The sequence below is a fragment of the Orycteropus afer genome, unplaced genomic scaffold (genome assembly GCF_000298275.1).
Source record: "Orycteropus afer afer isolate SDZICR_OR568_19922 unplaced genomic scaffold, OryAfe1.0 scaffold00005, whole genome shotgun sequence".
Classification (NCBI taxonomy): Eukaryota; Metazoa; Chordata; class Mammalia; order Tubulidentata; family Orycteropodidae; genus Orycteropus; species Orycteropus afer.
Window position 1 is genome coordinate 120,332 of NW_006921592.1, and position 17,701 is coordinate 138,032.

The 17,701-nt window shown below is 42.8% G+C and overlaps 1 protein-coding gene across 1 annotated transcript in view; it reads left to right on the forward strand.

The window, feature by feature from the left end:
* Window positions 1-7,983: 7,983 nt before the first annotated feature.
* Window positions 7,984-17,701, forward strand: part of TJP2 (tight junction protein 2) — a 105,091-nt gene continuing 95,373 nt past the window's right edge. The window contains exon 1 of the mRNA XM_007938371.1: window positions 7,984-8,043. Coding sequence (XP_007936562.1) covers window positions 7,984-8,043 — 60 coding nt within the window. The remainder of the gene's footprint in view (window positions 8,044-17,701) is intronic.

Consider the following 17,701-nt stretch of genomic DNA (forward strand, 5'->3'; position numbering starts at 1 on the left):
TGTGGAGTGTTCTATAAATTCTAGAGATAAGTCCCTTGTCAGATATGTTATTACCAAATATTTTTTCCCAATCTGTAGGTTCTCTTTTGACTCTTCCTTCCGAGGAGTGGCTGGTGGGTTTGAACCGCCAGCCGTCTGGTTAGCAGGCAAGTATCTTAGCCACTATGCTACCAGAGCTCCTGTTGTGGATCCTAGTAAAATAAAATCCTTGACCACTTGAATAATTTTTCTGTATAACATGATGATGCTTATTGGTCCAGTTGTGAGGATTTTTGTCTTGATCTAGTTGTGAGGATTTTTGTTTTCTTTATGTTGAGGTGTAATCCATACTGAAAGCTATAGTCTTTGATTTTCATCAGTAAGTGCTTCAAGTCCTCTTAGCTTTCAGCAAGCAAGGCTGTGTCATCTTCATCTTGTAGGTTCTTAATGAGTTTTCCTTCAATCCTCATGCCACATTCTTCTTCCAGCTTCTTGGATTATTTGCTCATCATACAGATTGAATAAGTACAGTGAAAAGATACAACCCTGATTTTTTCTTCCCTGATTTTAAAGCACACAACATCCCCTTGTTCTCAAATGACTACTGTTGGTCTATATACAGGTTTCAACACATGAGCACATAGGAGTATTCTAGAATTCCCGTTCTTCTCAATGCTATGTGGACTTCCTTATTATAATTTCTGTATAGACTTCTTTATTACAATTCCCTATTATTATTTTAAATGATGGCCTGCTATATCAATTATGTTAATTTACTGTAATTTACTAGCCCTCTGCCATTGGACATCGGTGGTTTCCATTTTTCATTATTGTGAACAGGTATGCAATAAAGTGCTGCTTCACCACCTGTACTCAAACCTCCAGTCCCATCACTCCATTGAAACAGCTCTTGCCAATACAAGCAGTCATCCTCCACTTAGTGAACAGCTTCAGCTGTTATCTTAATTGGCTTCTTCAGAGTTCCATGCTCTTTTTTTAAAATTTTTTGAAAAAATTTTTTATTGTGATTTGTGTTCAAATTTACAAAGCAGATTTGTTTTACATTCAATGGTTCATATACATTTTGTTTCAGGGCACTGATTACAGCCCCCACAATGGAACAGCTCTCTTGCCATCTCCTTCCTGTGGTTACTGCTTCCCTGTGTCCTTACCTGTGCATTCTTGTTTGCCTACCTTTCCCCCTAAGCACGTGCTGCCCCTCGGGCCTTTCTAGTGTTGGCTGTGAGCTAACCCAGGGCTGAGTCCACTTCCTGCCTGAAGGGTATCCCAAGGGTATCCGGGGGCCATAGTCTTGAGGTTTTCACCAGTCTTTATTTGACCAGTAATTCTGGCTTCCTCCCCACCCCCACTCTGGTCTCTTAATGAGATCTTACTCTTGTTCTCTCTCTCTCTCTTTATTGTGATTTGGGTGACAGTTTACAGAGCAAATTCATTTTCCATACAGCAATTCCTACACATTTTGTTTCATGACACTGATTGCAATCCCCATAATGTAACAGCTCTCTTACCACTTCCTCCCTGTAATTCTGGTCATTTTCTGAATTTTGTTCCACATTTTTCCTTCCACTCTATCCAGGCTCTCTAATTTTGATCCCTTTCTGAGTGGGTGCTATTGGTAGCTGGGCACCATCTAGTTCTTCTAGTTTCAGGGTCATATAAGCTGAGGTTCCTGTGGTCCATTAGTCCCTTGGACTAATTGTTTCCATATGTCTTTGATTTTCTTCACTCTTCTTTGCTCTGGACAAGGAGAGACCAATAGTTGCATCTTCAGTGGCCACTTAAAAGCTTTTAAGATGCCAGTTGCTACTCACCAAGGTAGGATATAGAACAGTGTTTTTGTGTACTGTGTTGTGCCAGTTGAGCTTTTGTCCTGAGATCATGGTCCTGAGCCTGCAGGCCCAGCAACTCACTCCCTCAAGGTGTTTGGTTGTGGCTAAGAAGCTATTCCAACCTCGTCCCCTGGTAGCTCTATAAGGTATATGGATATTTGTCTCGCACATGCAGATACTCATGTAGGAATATCATCAGCCATGCCTATCTGTGGTCATGAGTATATTCCTGTTCATATACCCACATCTGATCTTCATGCCTGTCTGCCTATGTATCCACCTGTAGACTTATTGTTTGTTATTACTGATAATACAGTATTGTGTATGTCATAGTATTTGCCTTTGTTGTTTATACCTCTTGCATTCTTCTCTGTATCTCCCTTTTCCTTAGTGACACACTTCTAGCTGCAGGATAGTGTAAGCTGAGGTTCCTGTGCATTAGTCCTTTGGACTAATTGTTTCCATATGTCTTTGATTTTCTTCACTCTTCTTTGCTCCGGACAAGGAAAGACCAATAGTCACACACTTTTGTTATATTGCTTTTCCCTCCACTCAAATCAATACATGTCTCTTACCTAGCAATTTTCCCTCCTCTCCCTGGTAAGCAACAAAATTAATTTCCTTCCCTGCCTACCCCTTTCCTTGACTTTTTATAATAATGGACTCATACAATATTTATCCTTCAGTGACTGACTTATTTATTTCACTCAGCATACTGTCTTTCAAGTTCATCCACATTCTGAAGTGATTTGTGGATTCTTCATTATTTTTTAACGTTGCCTTGTATTCCTTTGTGTGTGTGTACCAAAGTTTGGTTATCCATTCTTTTGATGGGGACTTAGGTGGTTTCCATTTCTTTGCTGTTGTGAATAGTGCTGCAATGAACATGGTGTGCATATGTCTATTCATGTCCCAGATCTCACTTCTTTAGGATATATTCCTAGTAGTGGGATTGCTAATCAAATGGTATTTCTTGTTCCCAAAGTTACATGCTTTTGGCCCCTCTCCCCTTTTTTAAATTCATTCTTCCCTTAGTTTTTTGGACACTCTTCTCTAGAAAGTTTTTCCTTCTCTCTCTAAAGGTTCCTCTTTGGTCTCTGTTCTGGAAACTTGAGCTTGGCTCCTAAATATTGGTAATGGGTCCTGTCCTTAGACCTCTCTTGCTTCAGTTGACATCATGTCTCTGGATGGTCTTATCACCTCCCATAGCTTCAAGTTTCATAATACGTTGATGATTCCCTAATTCCTTTGTCCCAAATCTCTCTACCCAAATACTCATCAACATTGTTGTTGTTACAGACTGCCATTGAATCAGCCCCTAACTCATAGTGACCCCATGTGCAATGGAACAAAATGCTGTCCAGTCATGCACCGTCCCAGGACTGGCTGTGCGTTGGACCATTGTGATCCATTGGCTGATTTTTGGGGGTTGATCACCAGGCCTTTCATCCTGTCTGGAAGCTCCACTGAAACTTGCTGCCCCAGCCCCCACTGGTAGACAGGTGGTGACTGTGTATTTGCCGGGAATCAAACCTGGGCCTCCTGCCTTGAAGGTGAGAATTCTACCTTTGAACCACCCATGCCTCATGCTACCACATGGTAAGCTTGTTAAATGATGAAATATTCCCACCTGGATGCACAGGCCCTTTAAACTCCATCAGTCCATAACTAAGTTTATCAGCCTCCTGAAGCCCCTCCTAAGATCTGCTCCTATGCCTGGGATTCTCTGTTTTGGTCAAAGGCATTGTCATCTCCTTAGTCGAGTAATCCAGAAACCCGAGAGTCATCTTAGACGCACTTCCCTCTTCCTTGCCCCATCTCTAATCAGACATCCAGCCCTGCTGATTCCACTTCCTTCCTTTCTCTTGAAGCAGCTCCCTGTTGTCTAACAGTGCCTAACTTTATAGCCACATCACCGCTCACCTGTATTCCCACAAGAATGCATTTTTTTGCTGGTTTTGTCATTCTTACCGAATAACCTCCTACCCTTACCATCTTCCAAGAAGTAGACAGAGTGACCTTTATAAAATGCCAGTCTAATCCCACTTCTAGTATGTTCAGAGCTCTTGCTTGCCCGGGCAACTTCTCCTGCCACCTCAAGAGCAAGCTTGTGGTCTCTCTCTGTTTTCATTGTGGTAAATATGAATAGGTAACACATCATGTGCCATTTCAACAGTCTTCACATGTACAGTTCAGTGACAGTTAAGTTCATCATGTTGTTCAACCATCCTCACCCTTAGCACTTTTCAGATTTTTCTATCACCCTTAGGCCTTTGGTCTCTTCATTTCCTTATTTCTCCATGTTATTTATCTCCTTCATTTGGAAAGCTTTTCCTCCTTTTTGTCTCACAACTTATTCTTACAACTTCTTTAGAATGCTTAAGCAATGCTTTCTCACCATCTCACCCCTAGTCCCTGGAACCAAACCAAAACCCACTGCCATTGGCTCTATAGGGCAGAATAGAACTGCCTCTGTAGGTTTTCCAAGGCTGTAAATCTTTACTGAAGCAGACTTTCTCATCTTTCTCCTATGGAGCAGCTGGTGGATTTGAACTGCTGACCTTGAACCACAGTGCCACCAGAGCTCCTTCTGCACTTGCAGTTTCTGATTATTTTCTTCATTGATTTACTACTGGAATAGACTGAGCTCCCTTAGGTGAGTCTTTTATCAGATTATGGCTTGACAGGAGGTGCTTCATAAATACTTGTTGGATTGAACCACACAAACCAAACCCATCATTGTCAAGTCATAGTGATCCCGTAGGACAGAGAACTGTCCCACAGAGTTTCCAAGGCTGTGATCTTTACAGAAGCAGACTGCCAATTCTTTCTCCCTTAGAGCAGCTGGTGAGTTCAAACCCCCGACCTTTAGGTTAGCGGTTGAGTGTTTAATCACTGTACCACCAGGGATCCTTTTTTGGATTGAAGTTTTCCAGATAAGCAAATTCAAGGAGTGGGATGTGCCAGTCCCACATGTGGAAAATATATACTAATAAATTGCTTCTCCAAAAAGTTGTATTGATATATACAGCCACCAGCAATGCAAGTGTATCCATTCAGTCATTTTTGTCAACAACCATTTATTGAGTGCTTATCATATGTCAGGCACTGCGCCAGAAGAATAGTATTTCAAGTATATAAGTATTTCATCATTTGGAGCAGCACAGACCAGTAATACTTTCTGTGATGATGGGACTGTCCTATATTTGCACTGTGCAGTATGGTAGCCATTAGCTGCATGTGGCAATTGGAACACTTGAGATGTGGCTCTGTGCCTGAAGAAGCTATTTTTTAATTTATTATTGTAATTTGGTTGAACATTTACAGAGCAAATTCACTTTCCATACAGCAGTTCACATACACTTTGTCTCGTGACATTGACTACAATTTACCACAATGCAACAGCTCCCCTCCCACTTCCTTCCGATAGTTACCTCTTCCTGTGTCTATCTCTCCATGCACTCCTGCCCCCTGAGCTGTCTCCCTGTGCATAAACAGCCCTTCTTTCTCCCATGATTGTTCTTCCAAGGAGTGTATCTACCTCAGGTAAATGTTCAGCTCACATGCCTGTCTTTTGTTTGGCTGGAAGCCACAGGTGTGGGTTCAGTTTCAGACCTGAAGGGCAGCTAGGGACCATAGTCTCAGTGGTTCCACCAGGCTTTATCAGACCAGCAAACCTAGTTGCCTTCCCCCACCCCCCCGCCCTCAAATGATTTTGAGTTTTGTGCCACATTGTTCTCCCTCTTTATCCGGGATCTCCTACATAGATCACCCTCCGAGTGGTTTACAGTGGTAGCTGGGCACCATCTAGTTCTTCTGGTCTCATAGTCTTATAGACTGTGGATCACATGGTGTACCAGTCGCTAGGACTAATTATTTCCACAAATCTTTGGTTTTCTTCATTTTTCTTTGCTCTGGACAAGGAGAGACCCATCACTGCATCTAGATGGCTGCTTGTAAGCTTTTAAGATCCCAGTTGCTACTTGCCAGAGTAGGAGGTGGAACAATGTTTTGTGTAGTATGTTATGCCAGTTGAGTTTGATGTCCCCTGCGACTATGGTCCTAAGCCCACAAGTTCAACTACTCGGTCCCTGTGGGTAGCTGGCTGTGACCAAGAAGTGACCTTGTCTCTTGTCAGCTCTACTATATACCTGGGAATTCTTACAGAACATACAAATACAGGAAGTGATTTTTAAAATTTTTCTTCATTTTGATTATTTTAAGTGTAAATGGAAATGCTCACTTGTGATGGGTGGCTTTCATAATGGTCAACACAGCTCTAGAGAAAAAGGGAATCATTTAACTGATGTAATTGCTACATTCTGGATTCCTTTCTGCCTTTCTAAATGCTAGTGGGGTAAACTTACAACACTAAGGTGTGACCGGTTCACAAACACTATCATTATTATTATTAGCAGCACCACCTAATTTGGGAAACAGATTTTTTAAATAGCTGCTGAGATCAGGAGAGTAACACCTTATAGCAGGTATACAACCAAAATGTCTAAGTCTGGAGACTTGAAATAAAGTGGGAATACAGTGCTTTTTATTCAGCTGACTCCAAAGGAGGCCAGAACGCAAAATACTTTGAGAGCGGCACCTGCTGGACTTGTTTTTCCACATAATCTGCCAAACTTGTTTTGATTAGGTAGGAAGTGAAGCAACTTTTCAGGGAGTGAGCCCAGCAACTATATCTTGTTAGAGGAGCCGAACAGACCTTTTACCTTCTACTTGTTTGAGATTAGGCAGAATTTTGCTCTTCAACCTAAGAGAAGAACAGAGTGGGACACATTTTCTTTTACAACGTGGTTTCCTTAGATTTCAAATCTAAACTTGTATTTTTAATCAGTGTACTTGTTTTGTTTCTTCAAATAATTTATTATGCTCCTCAAAGAAGGAAAGGAATCAGCTGGGAGGCGTAGTGACATGCTCCTCCACTCCCCTAAAGGTTGCCTGTTCGAAGCCACCCAGAGGTGGCTCAGAAGACAGGTCTGGCAACTACTGAAAAGTCACAGCCTTGCAAACCCTATAGGGTAGTTCTACTCTGCATACGTGGGGTTGCCGTGAGTTGCAATTAACTCAAGGACAGCTAACAACAAAATAAGCAAACTTTTATTTACTTTGCACAATTCTTTGTACATACAGGACTCTTAAGACAAATATATTGAGTTGAATTAGAAGAATCCTGTTGGCTAAGCATCACCTCGGAAACCCAAGGAGGGGTCGCTATGAGTCGGATCCCACTCCACGGCAGTGCGTTTGGTTTTGTTTGGTTTAGTTTGGTTTAGGGCCTTTTAAAAGCCGACGATAGACAGGAGTTTCATTCTGTTTATAGCAGTTGCTGGAAAAGTGCCCACGAGAGAACTTGAAGTATATTTTGCAGAAAAGCCATGTTTCAGTATTTAACATAAACATTTTATGGACCTGGAACTCGGGGTAAGCAGTTGTTGAGCTGAGAAATTTGTGGGTACAATGCCGTATTGTGTTAGCAGGCCGGACAGGCTTCTAGACATCAGGACAGAAACTTTGGGGTTTCCCCAGTTCTTCATTCTGAAGGGAACTGAAGCGCAGCTTCTGAGAGGCTTTGAAAACTTCTTCAAAAAGTGGCCCTACAGGATACCCACGAGACCTCAAAGGAAAAGGCCCGCGGAACACGCTGGTACCAGGGCCCCCCCCCCGGCAAGCGCCTGAGCTCAAATTTTGCTGCGGTTCCCGGAGCTGGACCTGCTCGCCCTGGCGCACGCCTCGGAGCGAACCATCCGGCCGGCGGGGGGGGGGGGTTGCAAGCGTGGGTGCTGCAGGACGCTGGAGCCTTGGGGTTCCCCTGTCGCCATCGGCTCTTCCGATCCCTGCCGGGAGTCACGCGTGACGCGGCCCGCCGCCTGGGGCCTGGGGACGCGGCGCCGGCGAGCTCCTGCCCCCCTGGCTCACTCGGGGGTGGTAGCGGCCCGTTTGAGAGTTTCCCGGGCCCGGCGGGCGGGCGCTGCGCTCTGGCTGGGGCGGGCCAACGCCGCCGCTGGAGGAGGGACAAAAGGGTGGGTCACCGCGGGTCGGCACCCCGGCGGCCCGGGGCTGTAGGTCGGAGGACTGTCCTGCCGCGCGGACGAAGAGCGGGCATTGGGGCCGGCTACCCCACGCGGGACCACCGTCCGAGATGCCAGTGCGAGGAGATCGGATGTTTCCACCCCGGCGGGAGCTGTCAGGTTGGCTCCCGGTAAGTGGCCTGTTCGCTGGTTCAGAGGAGGGTCCTGAGGAGGGGAGCGCGTGGTGGGCTCTGCTCGCAGGCTTCCTTGAAGTTGTTTTCTGGTGCACTGAGGGCAGCTAGGATTCTCCCACCCTGGGAGATTTCGTCGGACGGGGGGGTGGGAAAACGCCGATGGTCTCCGGAGCTCCTGGATCCTTTTCTCGCGCTCTGTAGACCCAAGTACGGAGGACAGCTGTCTTGAACACAGTGTCCCCTGGATCTCTGCTACCTTGGAGACACTTCGTGGTGCCTGTTGTGTGGCCTGCTGTATGCTTTTGTGTTGTCCTTTTCGGCTTTAAACTTTCAACCTGATGCAAAATTAGAGGCGTGAGTATTTGAGAATACACTCAAGACAATTCTTTGGAAGATTGAATGCTTAATTTATTTTTTGATCAGCTATCTCTGCAAAATGAAAACTTTATTTACAGTAGGGAATGGAGATGGGGCTTTGGAAGAAGTCACAAAAAGGGAGTGATGAATGCCTTTTATGCTGGTGGTATTTTACCTGTCGCCAGTTCAGCTTATTTTATGTCTTCATTTGTCAAGTTTCTGCTTTTTACACAGTAGTTTATTTTAAGTTATAAATAATAAGGGGTTTCAACTACAAGGTTTTAACATTCTTGAAATGTGGACAAACTTGGGAGTGAATACTCCAGCCCTTAGTAATGGAACACAGCCTCTCGCCTCTATTTTAGCCTCACTTCTTAGGCCCAGCTCTTCTCTGGCAGCTGTCTGGCCTCAGTAATAGTTGTGGTTTCCCTGAAATTCCCAGCACAGAGTAATCCTGCCATAGAAACTGCCCTGTGATTGCACTCTCCCTCTCCCAGCCCAGGAATCCCAACAGGATGGGAAGAGGCCCTTTTCTTCGGATCACTAGGTGGTCTGTTCTGGGTTGGGTGGGCAGTCACTTCTGGAGAACAAGTCTGTTTTGTTAGTATTAATCCAGAGAGACAGTTGGGTAGGTCACTTCTAGTCGGTACATCTAGGAAAGAGATTGTTTTAAGTGAGAATTAGTAGTAGTAATTGCATCTGTGGAGTTCCTGGGTGGTGCAAATGGTTAACATGTTTGGCTGCTGACCAAAAGGTTGGAGATTCCAATCTACCCAGAGGTGCCTTGGAAGAAAGGCCTGGTGGTCTCCTTCCCCCAAAAAACTAGCCATTGAAAACCCTGTGGAGCAGTTCTCCTCTGACCACACATGAGGTCACCATGGGTTGGAATGAACTTGATGGTCACTGGTTCTTAACTGCATTTGTAACAAAAAGTGCCATATAATATCCTAAGAGAATGAAATTTGACAATTCAATAAGTTTTTATGAACAACTACTCACTTCAATGAATACAGAGATAGGTAAGAAAGCATGCCTCTGTCACATGACCTTATTGGAGAAGCACAGTTTGCTTAATGCAATTAGAAATGTGCACAGGTGCTATACCTTCCTCTCTCTGGGGAGGAAGAAATCCTTTACTAGGGAAACAATGGCTTTTGAGGTAGTTCTTGAGGTTTCTCAGAGCTGCTTCCAGAGTTTGATGAAGGTGAATTTTTTTCCCCCCGGAAATGATGCTGCACAGGGATTGATGACAAGAGTTTTCAATGCCGTTCAGTTAATGCTTAATGAGCACCACGTTTGCCTGTCACTGTGAGGGCTACAGAGATGAACAAGACTCAGTTTCTGCCTTCTAGAGTCCTGAAAAGTTTATTTAGACTGTATTTTAGACATTGCTGCTTTTTAGGGACATACAACAAACAATGGGATTGTCTTATACCATTTCCTTCAGGGATTCTTGCCTTTTTGGGGAGAAAAGGGCATGGATACCTCACAGTGTAAGTCACTATTGGAAATGGGGCTGATAATGTGTCCACCTCATGTTGACGTTAGGTGCCGTCAAGTCGGCTCCAACCTATAGTGACCCTATGTACAACAGAATGAAACGCTGCCCAGCCCTGTACCAGACACACAGCCCTTGTTACACCACCTCACAGGACTGAGTAAGATGACATAGAGTGCTTGGCATCAGTGTGGGCTAAGGAAATGGTAGCCAGTAAATAGTATATTCCAAAATAGGTGTTAAAAATGGTAAGTGCCAGGACCTGGATTATTAAGGGAAGTGGGATCTGGAAGTACAGGTGGGAGATGCCAGGTAGGTGTAAAGGAGGAAACTAAGGGAAAGAGAAAGCCTTGATTATACTCTCTTGAAAGGCCTTGAATGCCACTAAGAGAACTTGAGTTTGAGGTGGGGGGGTGGGAAATCATAGAAATTCCTAATGTTTATTAGACTTGACTTCCACTACAAAGAAGTGGACCATTTTCCCAGTAAACACCCTATCCCACCTTCTGACCTTTTAGTAAATATTACTCTTTTTGAAGCAAGCACTTATAGGCTTAAAACCAGTGACTTTTTGCATCTCCCTCCTGGAAACTCCATTTGCAATGATTTCTGCCCTCGTTTGTTTAACTTTGGTCCAGTTCTTTGTACATTGACAAAAGGTCACAGACAACCATTTATCTTCTCCAGAATCCACTGAATTAATAAGGCTAAGTGTGAGACTCTTTGGTGGCACAAATGGTTAAACACTTGGCTACTAAGTGAAAGGTTGGCAGTTCAAATCTATCCAGAGGTGCCTTGGAAGAAAGACCTGGCAGTCTGCTCCCAAGAGGTCACGATAATTGAAAATCCTATGTAGTGATTCTACTCTGAAACACATGGAGTTGCCACGAGTCAGAATCCACACAATGGCAACTGATTTTTTTTTTTTTTTTTTTTAATGTGAGGGAAATAACAGAATTCCACCACTAACCATTGAGTTTGGCAGGGTTTTCTTTCCTCAAGAAGCAAAGCCATTAAAAGTTTTATTTTTAGGAGACAGATGAATTCTTGAAACTAGGTGGGGCCGCTTTAGTTCCATACACAATAGTACATTCTCTAGTGTGAAAAAGTCATGCAGATTTGGTTGGGGAGTGGTGTGAGGTGTGGGTGTGCTGGGGGTGGAGTGGAGAGTTAGGAAAGTTCAGTTAGTAATCACTGCTGAAACTTTCAACATAATTCTACCAAGAATATGAGCTGTCAGGGAATTCCTTACCTAATCCCTAGAACAAATCCCATTAAGGAGCTGTGGCAACAGATTAATTTTATCTAGGTTATGAGCTGGCTCCCAATAAAATGCCTCATTGATTAGACTCTGAGCAGTAACCAGAGGTCTGACCATTGCTGGCTGGAATGGCCTTAGACAAACAAACCATCGGAGGTGTTGAGGGGCATTTTGTAGCTAAGGTGATTTGGAGTATGATAATGTATGAGATCCGGTGGGAGGAAGCAGAATGGTTCTCTCAGGTCTTTGATTGAGCTATGAACTGGTCTCTGATCCTCAATCTAAGAGTCAGAGTTAGAAAATTGGACTCAGATTTAATACCTATTTAGTGGGCTCAACAAATTAATGTTTACGTGAACTTTTTAAGGTTAAAGGAATCTTGCCTACAACTAGAACCTACTTCACCCTATAGGAATTTTTGTGATGATCCTTTTTAGCAGAAGCCCATATAGCTAGCAAATGTATGAGGGTCTGAGCTGAAATTACCATTAAAAAAAGTAAAGGACATACAGTAGCAATTAGGAGCCCTGGGGGTGCAATTAAGTACTTGGCTGCTAACTGAAAGGCTGGCAGTTTGGAGCCCCTGCACCCACCCAGTGGCTCCGAGTGAGAAAGACCTGGGAATCTGCTCCTGTTAAGATTACAGTTTAGAAAACTGTGGGGCAGCTCTAATTTTGCACATGGAGTTGCTCTGAGTCGAAATTGACTGGAGAATGCCTAACAACAGCAACAGTAGCAATCGGAAAAAGTTTTCAGGTACTCACTCCCAACTTCCAGTATCACAGTAGCTAGTTCCAGTCTGGAATGTTACCTGGGGAAGGAGTTGATTAAGCTTGTACGTACACTGTTGAGTAAGAGGCAGACCTCTAAGTTGGAGAGTCTGGTCTCACTTTTTCAACTTGATTAGGAAACTTGCTTCTGGGAGTTTAGCCACTGAAGGCTAGGATCCCAAGTGCCAGTGTGGGCCAGGGCAATGGCACCCCGGTTGGTGACTGTTTTCATTCAGTTTTTCTAAGGGACTGGTGCCTCCATAAGGAGCTCTGGTGGTGCAGTGGCTAAAGCATTTGGCTGCTACCCAAAAGGTTGGTGGTTCGAACCCATGAGCTGCTCTGCGGGAGAAAGATGAGGCAGTCTGCCTTCTGTAAAGATTTACAGCCTTGGAAACCCTATGGGGTAGGTTTATTCTGTCCTAAAGGGTTGCTAGGAGTCAGAATTCACTCAGTGGTGGTGGGTTTGGGTTTTGGGTAGTGCCTCCTTAAGGAGCCCTGGTGGTGCAATGGTTGAGTGCTCGGTTGCTGACTGAAAGGCCAGTGGTTCAAACACTCCAGTTACTCTGTGGGAGAAAGATGTGGTAGTCTGCACGTGTAAAGATTGCAGCCTCGGGAACCCTGTGGTGCAGTTCTACTCTGTCCCATAGGGTCACTATGAGTCACAATTGATTTGATGGCAGTGCCTCCGTGAGTCTCTGGGTGGTGCAGTTACAAGCTCCACTCTTAACCGGAAGGTTGGAGGCTTGAGTTCACTCAGAAGTGCCTAGGAAGAAAGAGTTAGTGATACACTTAAAAATCAGCCACTGATTTTGACATACATAGGTTGCCATGAGTTGGAATTGACTTTACTGTAACTGGTTGACCTATCAGCATCTCCATTATTGGCCTCAACAACTTGTGGGCTCAGAAGAGAGATTAAAAATACCCAATAAGTTAGTTAAGGGAGCTGTGGTGGCGTAATGCCTAAGGCCTTTGACTGCTAACCAGAAGGCTGGCGGTTCAAACCCATCAGCCACTCCTGGGAAGGAAGATTGGGCAATCTATTTCGGTAGTGATAGTGCCTCGGCATCCCAAGGAAGGGTTGCTATGGGTCAGATCCGACAGTGAGGTCATTAAGCATTTTTCTCTGCCTTATTTTGCTGTCTCCAAAACAATATTTTCTAAGTGTGGTACACAAAATGACTTACAGGTGGCACAGGGAAGAACATACTCTAGTTTTAAATTATTATGCGTGAATATTGTGCATTAGGAATAGAAAACATAAAGCCAGCACACTAAGCCCATTACTTTATATATGGTATCGCTTAGAATGAGATTAAAATAAGTAAGTAAAACAGTGAGTCTGTTTTAAGAAAGATACTAAGTAAATTATTGGACGAGTGGTATGAGAATAAGGCACAAATTGTAAAGATGACCCTTGGAATCTAAGAATTAGGAAATAACTGCTTTAACATATGAGTGTGGCATTTAGTTAGATAAGGCCAGGTCTATCTTGGCCATACCTTCTGGAAAGTTAGACACAAGATGGCCCAGGAAAGGGAATTTGATGACTTTATGTCTTAACCATATGTATCTTGCTCTTGTCTGCACAGCTCTGGTAACTACACTCTAACTGCGAAGCTCTTTAGTGTCTAGCCCAATTCTCATTCCTTTCTCTGCCATCCTCACACAAACTATTCTGCATTTTTTAAGGTCCACTGATGCGACATTTGCGATATAATGGAGTGAAAACTGGAGGGAATATTTTGGCACTCCTGGGGACTTTGTTTTCAAGCTTGCTTTTGATCTATTTCTGAAGAATGTGGAGCTGAATAGCCTTGTGTGTAAATAAATTCCTTCAGCGTTGTAAAGCCTTTTAAACAAAGTGCCAGCTGGAGGAATTATTTTTTTAAATGTAGCTTATATTGACCTGTAAAATAGGCTTAAACAAGGATGTCTTTGGGACTAGAAGTCCTAAGGAAAAGAAAAAGTAACACTCCCTTGACCTAGAAAGATGAGCAGTGGAGATGCACTTTTGGTAGGTGAGTGTAAAAGGAGACCAGGAAACACTTTGTTTCCGTCACCACGTTCCTTCATTGTGCCTACCAGTGTGTGCACTGATTATGAGAAACTCCAAGCCTTCAGTTAGGAACTTGCACTTAAATAACTTTAAATTAGCTTAGGTATTTGTTTAGTCCTTTGGCAGATCATCAGCGTTAATTCTTTACAGATTCAATGCAGATGTCCTTAACCACTTATGTACCATTATACATTGTAGACCATGTTGTTGTTATGTGCCGTCCAGTCGGCCCCGACTCATAGCGACCCCTCCTTGGGTTTCCGAGGCAGTATCACTACGGAAGTAGGATTGCCCAACCTTCCTTCCGAGGAGTGGCTGGTGGGTTTGAACCGCCAACCTTCTGGTTAGCAGTCAAGTGCTTTAGCCACTATGCTACCAGAGCTCCTATTGTAGACCATAGTAAGATATATTTTGTAATAAAGTTTATTTTCACCTTTACATGAATATTTAGCCTAATTAGAGTATCTATGAATTGTGGCTTCTATTTATATCTCCCTCCCTGCTAGCAGGTTATAAAGGAGTCCTGGTGGCACAGTGGTTAAAGTGCTTAGCTGCTAACCAGTTTGAACCCACCAGCTGCTTCCATGGGAAAAAAGATGTGGGAGTCTGCTTCTGTAAAGGCTTGTAGCCTTGGAAATCCAATGGAGCACTTCTACCCTGTCTTATAGGGTTGCTCTGAGTCTGAATCAACGTCAGTGGATGTGGGTTTGGAGCACGTTATATATGAGGGCAATGGTGATTCAGTGGTTGAATTCTTACCTTCCATGTGCCAGACCCAAGTTTGACTCTGGGCTAGTGCACTGCAAGTGCAGCCACTACCTGTCAGTGGGGGTGTGCGTGTTACTCTGTTGCTGAATAGTTTACCAGTGGAGCTTCCATACTAAGACAGAGTAAGAAAGGACTGGAGATTTACTTGCAAAGATCAGCCAGTAAAAGCCTTGTGGATCACAGTGGTCCCATCCCATTGTGCTTGGGGTCAATGAGCCAGGGAGCAACTGGATAGTATATGTGTGTGTATGTGTGTGTGTGTGTGGTGGCAGCAATGGTGGAGGGGTGGTAAAAACATACTCATGATAGAATCTCAGTGAATAAAATAGTTGCTTGTGTTTTAAGCTGGGCTGATCAAAAATTTTCAGTTGATACTATTAATTATGGTAAAAATACTGTTACATCTTTGAGTATGTATGTTTACCAAGTTTTTCCTTTATTGTATATAAACACAGATTTAACTAATTTGGTAATTATTATTTTTTTGTAAACAGAATTAATTAAAATGGTAATTATTATCTCTATTGTAGACTTTAATCAGCTGTATAAAACATATACATCATGGTCATAAGGAAATAGGGCATCTTTCAAGTTTAATTATACTGTACTTTAGCTTATAGAAAGGAGTTTTGGTGGTGCAATCATTAAAGCATTCAGTTGCTAATTGAAAGGTCAGTGGTCTGAACCCACCAGCTGCTCCATCAGAGAAAGATGAGTCCATCTGTTTCCATAAAGATTTACAGCCTTGGAAACCCCATGGAGTAGTTCTGCTCTATCCTGTAGGGTCATTATGAGTCGGAATTGACTTGATGGCAGTGGCTTTTTGGTTATGTTGTAGACACTCTGTGTAATAATGGAACTAGGTACATGAATTATTGACATGTATGTAGTACATTGTGATAGAGAATTATTGGCATAGTTTTTCTTGCTGGTAGGTAACAATTACTAGACTGTAATTTATGGATGATTATTAAAATCCAGTTACATCTTTGCCACTGTATTAAGGAAAATCTTTGATAGATATGAGAGAACACTTGCAGATACTCTAGAGTTTGTCACTTGAGTTGAAGGTCAACAGGGATAGTGCTTTCCAGTCCTTGGTAGGTCCCTAGCTAGGTAGCACAAACTGTGCTCAACTACTAACCTCCTAAGGATTGGCAGTTCAAACCCACCCGGTGGCGCTGCAGATGAAAGACTTGGTTATCTGCTTCTTGAAAGATTAAAGCCAAGAAATCCCTCTGGAGCAGTTCTATCTAACACACAGGATCATTATAAGTTAGAATTGACTCAGTGGCAACAAGTTTGGTTCTTGGTTTATTCATCAGTGGGAACTGATGAGCTTTTCAGGATGTAGATTCTAGGACCTTGTTCATGGGAGGAGGAAATAATGTTTCAAGTGTAGCTGTTTCCCTTCGTTGAGAGCCATGTGTTATGAGTATTCAAGGAAGTGTGTGAGTTCTACCTTGTGACACTTCTTTTATTCCTCCCTTAGCAGATCCCATCAGAGACCCTCTGGCTGGGTGGAGTGCCACCAGTGGGGATGGGGAGTAATGTATACTGGAGAACTAAATACGTGGAAGATGGTTCCTAAATATTAACTAGCAAAACTAGACATTGCTGTTTTTGAAAAGAATTAAATCCTTTGAAAGGAACTTCCTGGTAAGCCCATTATTACAGGCCAGGTTCCTCCCTTACACTTCTTCACCCCAGGTGGAATTAATTACTGTCTTGCCTGTGTTTGGTTGGAATTATACACATGTCAGTATTTATTTCAGTCCTTATCACATCCACTACACAGTAGTCACTTCCTGTCAGCCTCGAGCACCTCCCTGGTCTGAGTCATCTTGGTAACCCCCAGAACCTGACCGGCCACCAGACTCACCTTGGATGTTCACTGAGTATTTAACACATTAAACAGGCTTGATCTGGAGAAGAGTAAAGTTTGTTGCATAAACTAGTAAGAATTGAATAATAATTGGGAATTTAGAATAGTGGATTCCTGACATTTATATAAGGAGTGGGTGGTAGTTTGTCAGGGGAAAACGTTGTAGAATTATAGACCGTTTCTGTAGTGACATAGAAGCAGCACTAGCTATATGCTGATTAGCTGGGTGACTAGTTAAGTCATAGAACCTTATAGTTCTCAATATATCTGTGAAATAATAGTCTCTGAAGACATTTGTGATGTCTTAAGATTCTGAGGATTCTGAGTGTCGTGTATAATTAATTTCTATTTGTTCTTGTCATCTTAGAAGTGTTTCTATATCCCTTAAACTTTAGAAAGAGATCCTTGAGCTAAATGATTGATTTGCTCATAAAATAAAGAGCATAACCTGCGTGTAATGAGCTCCTTTAAAAAAATCATCTACATGAGATCAAATGGTCAAAAATTATACTAGAGCAAAGGGGCAGGGAGACTAGAGTACACACAGTCCTCAACTCACAGTGGGGTTCTATTTTGACAACTCTATTGTAAGTTAGTTCTGATGTAAGTTGGATACCTAGGCTTTTTTTTTTAAGTTTTCATTATTATTGCTTTTTATTTATCAATATCTTTATAAATGTGGTCTTGTCTTTGGAGGTTGGAAACATTATATATACGTTGATCGATATGATGACATCACCAAATCACATGTTATAACACTGTATGTAGTATATATTACTAAAGATAAAATGTACTCTCCCCCCAAAAAAATTCACTCTAGATATTACTAAAGATAAAATGCACAAACAAAATAAAACATAACATGGATGTCATAAGTGGTGTTCATTGTAACTCGAATACATTGCAAGTCAGGGATTGCCTGTACTGGAAATGGTACAGCCAGAATGGCATGAATGAGTGATGACACATTGTGAAAAATGTAACTAATATCGCTGAATAATTTGTGTAGAAATTGTTAAATGGGAACCTAATACGCTGTGTAAGTTTTTACCTTAAA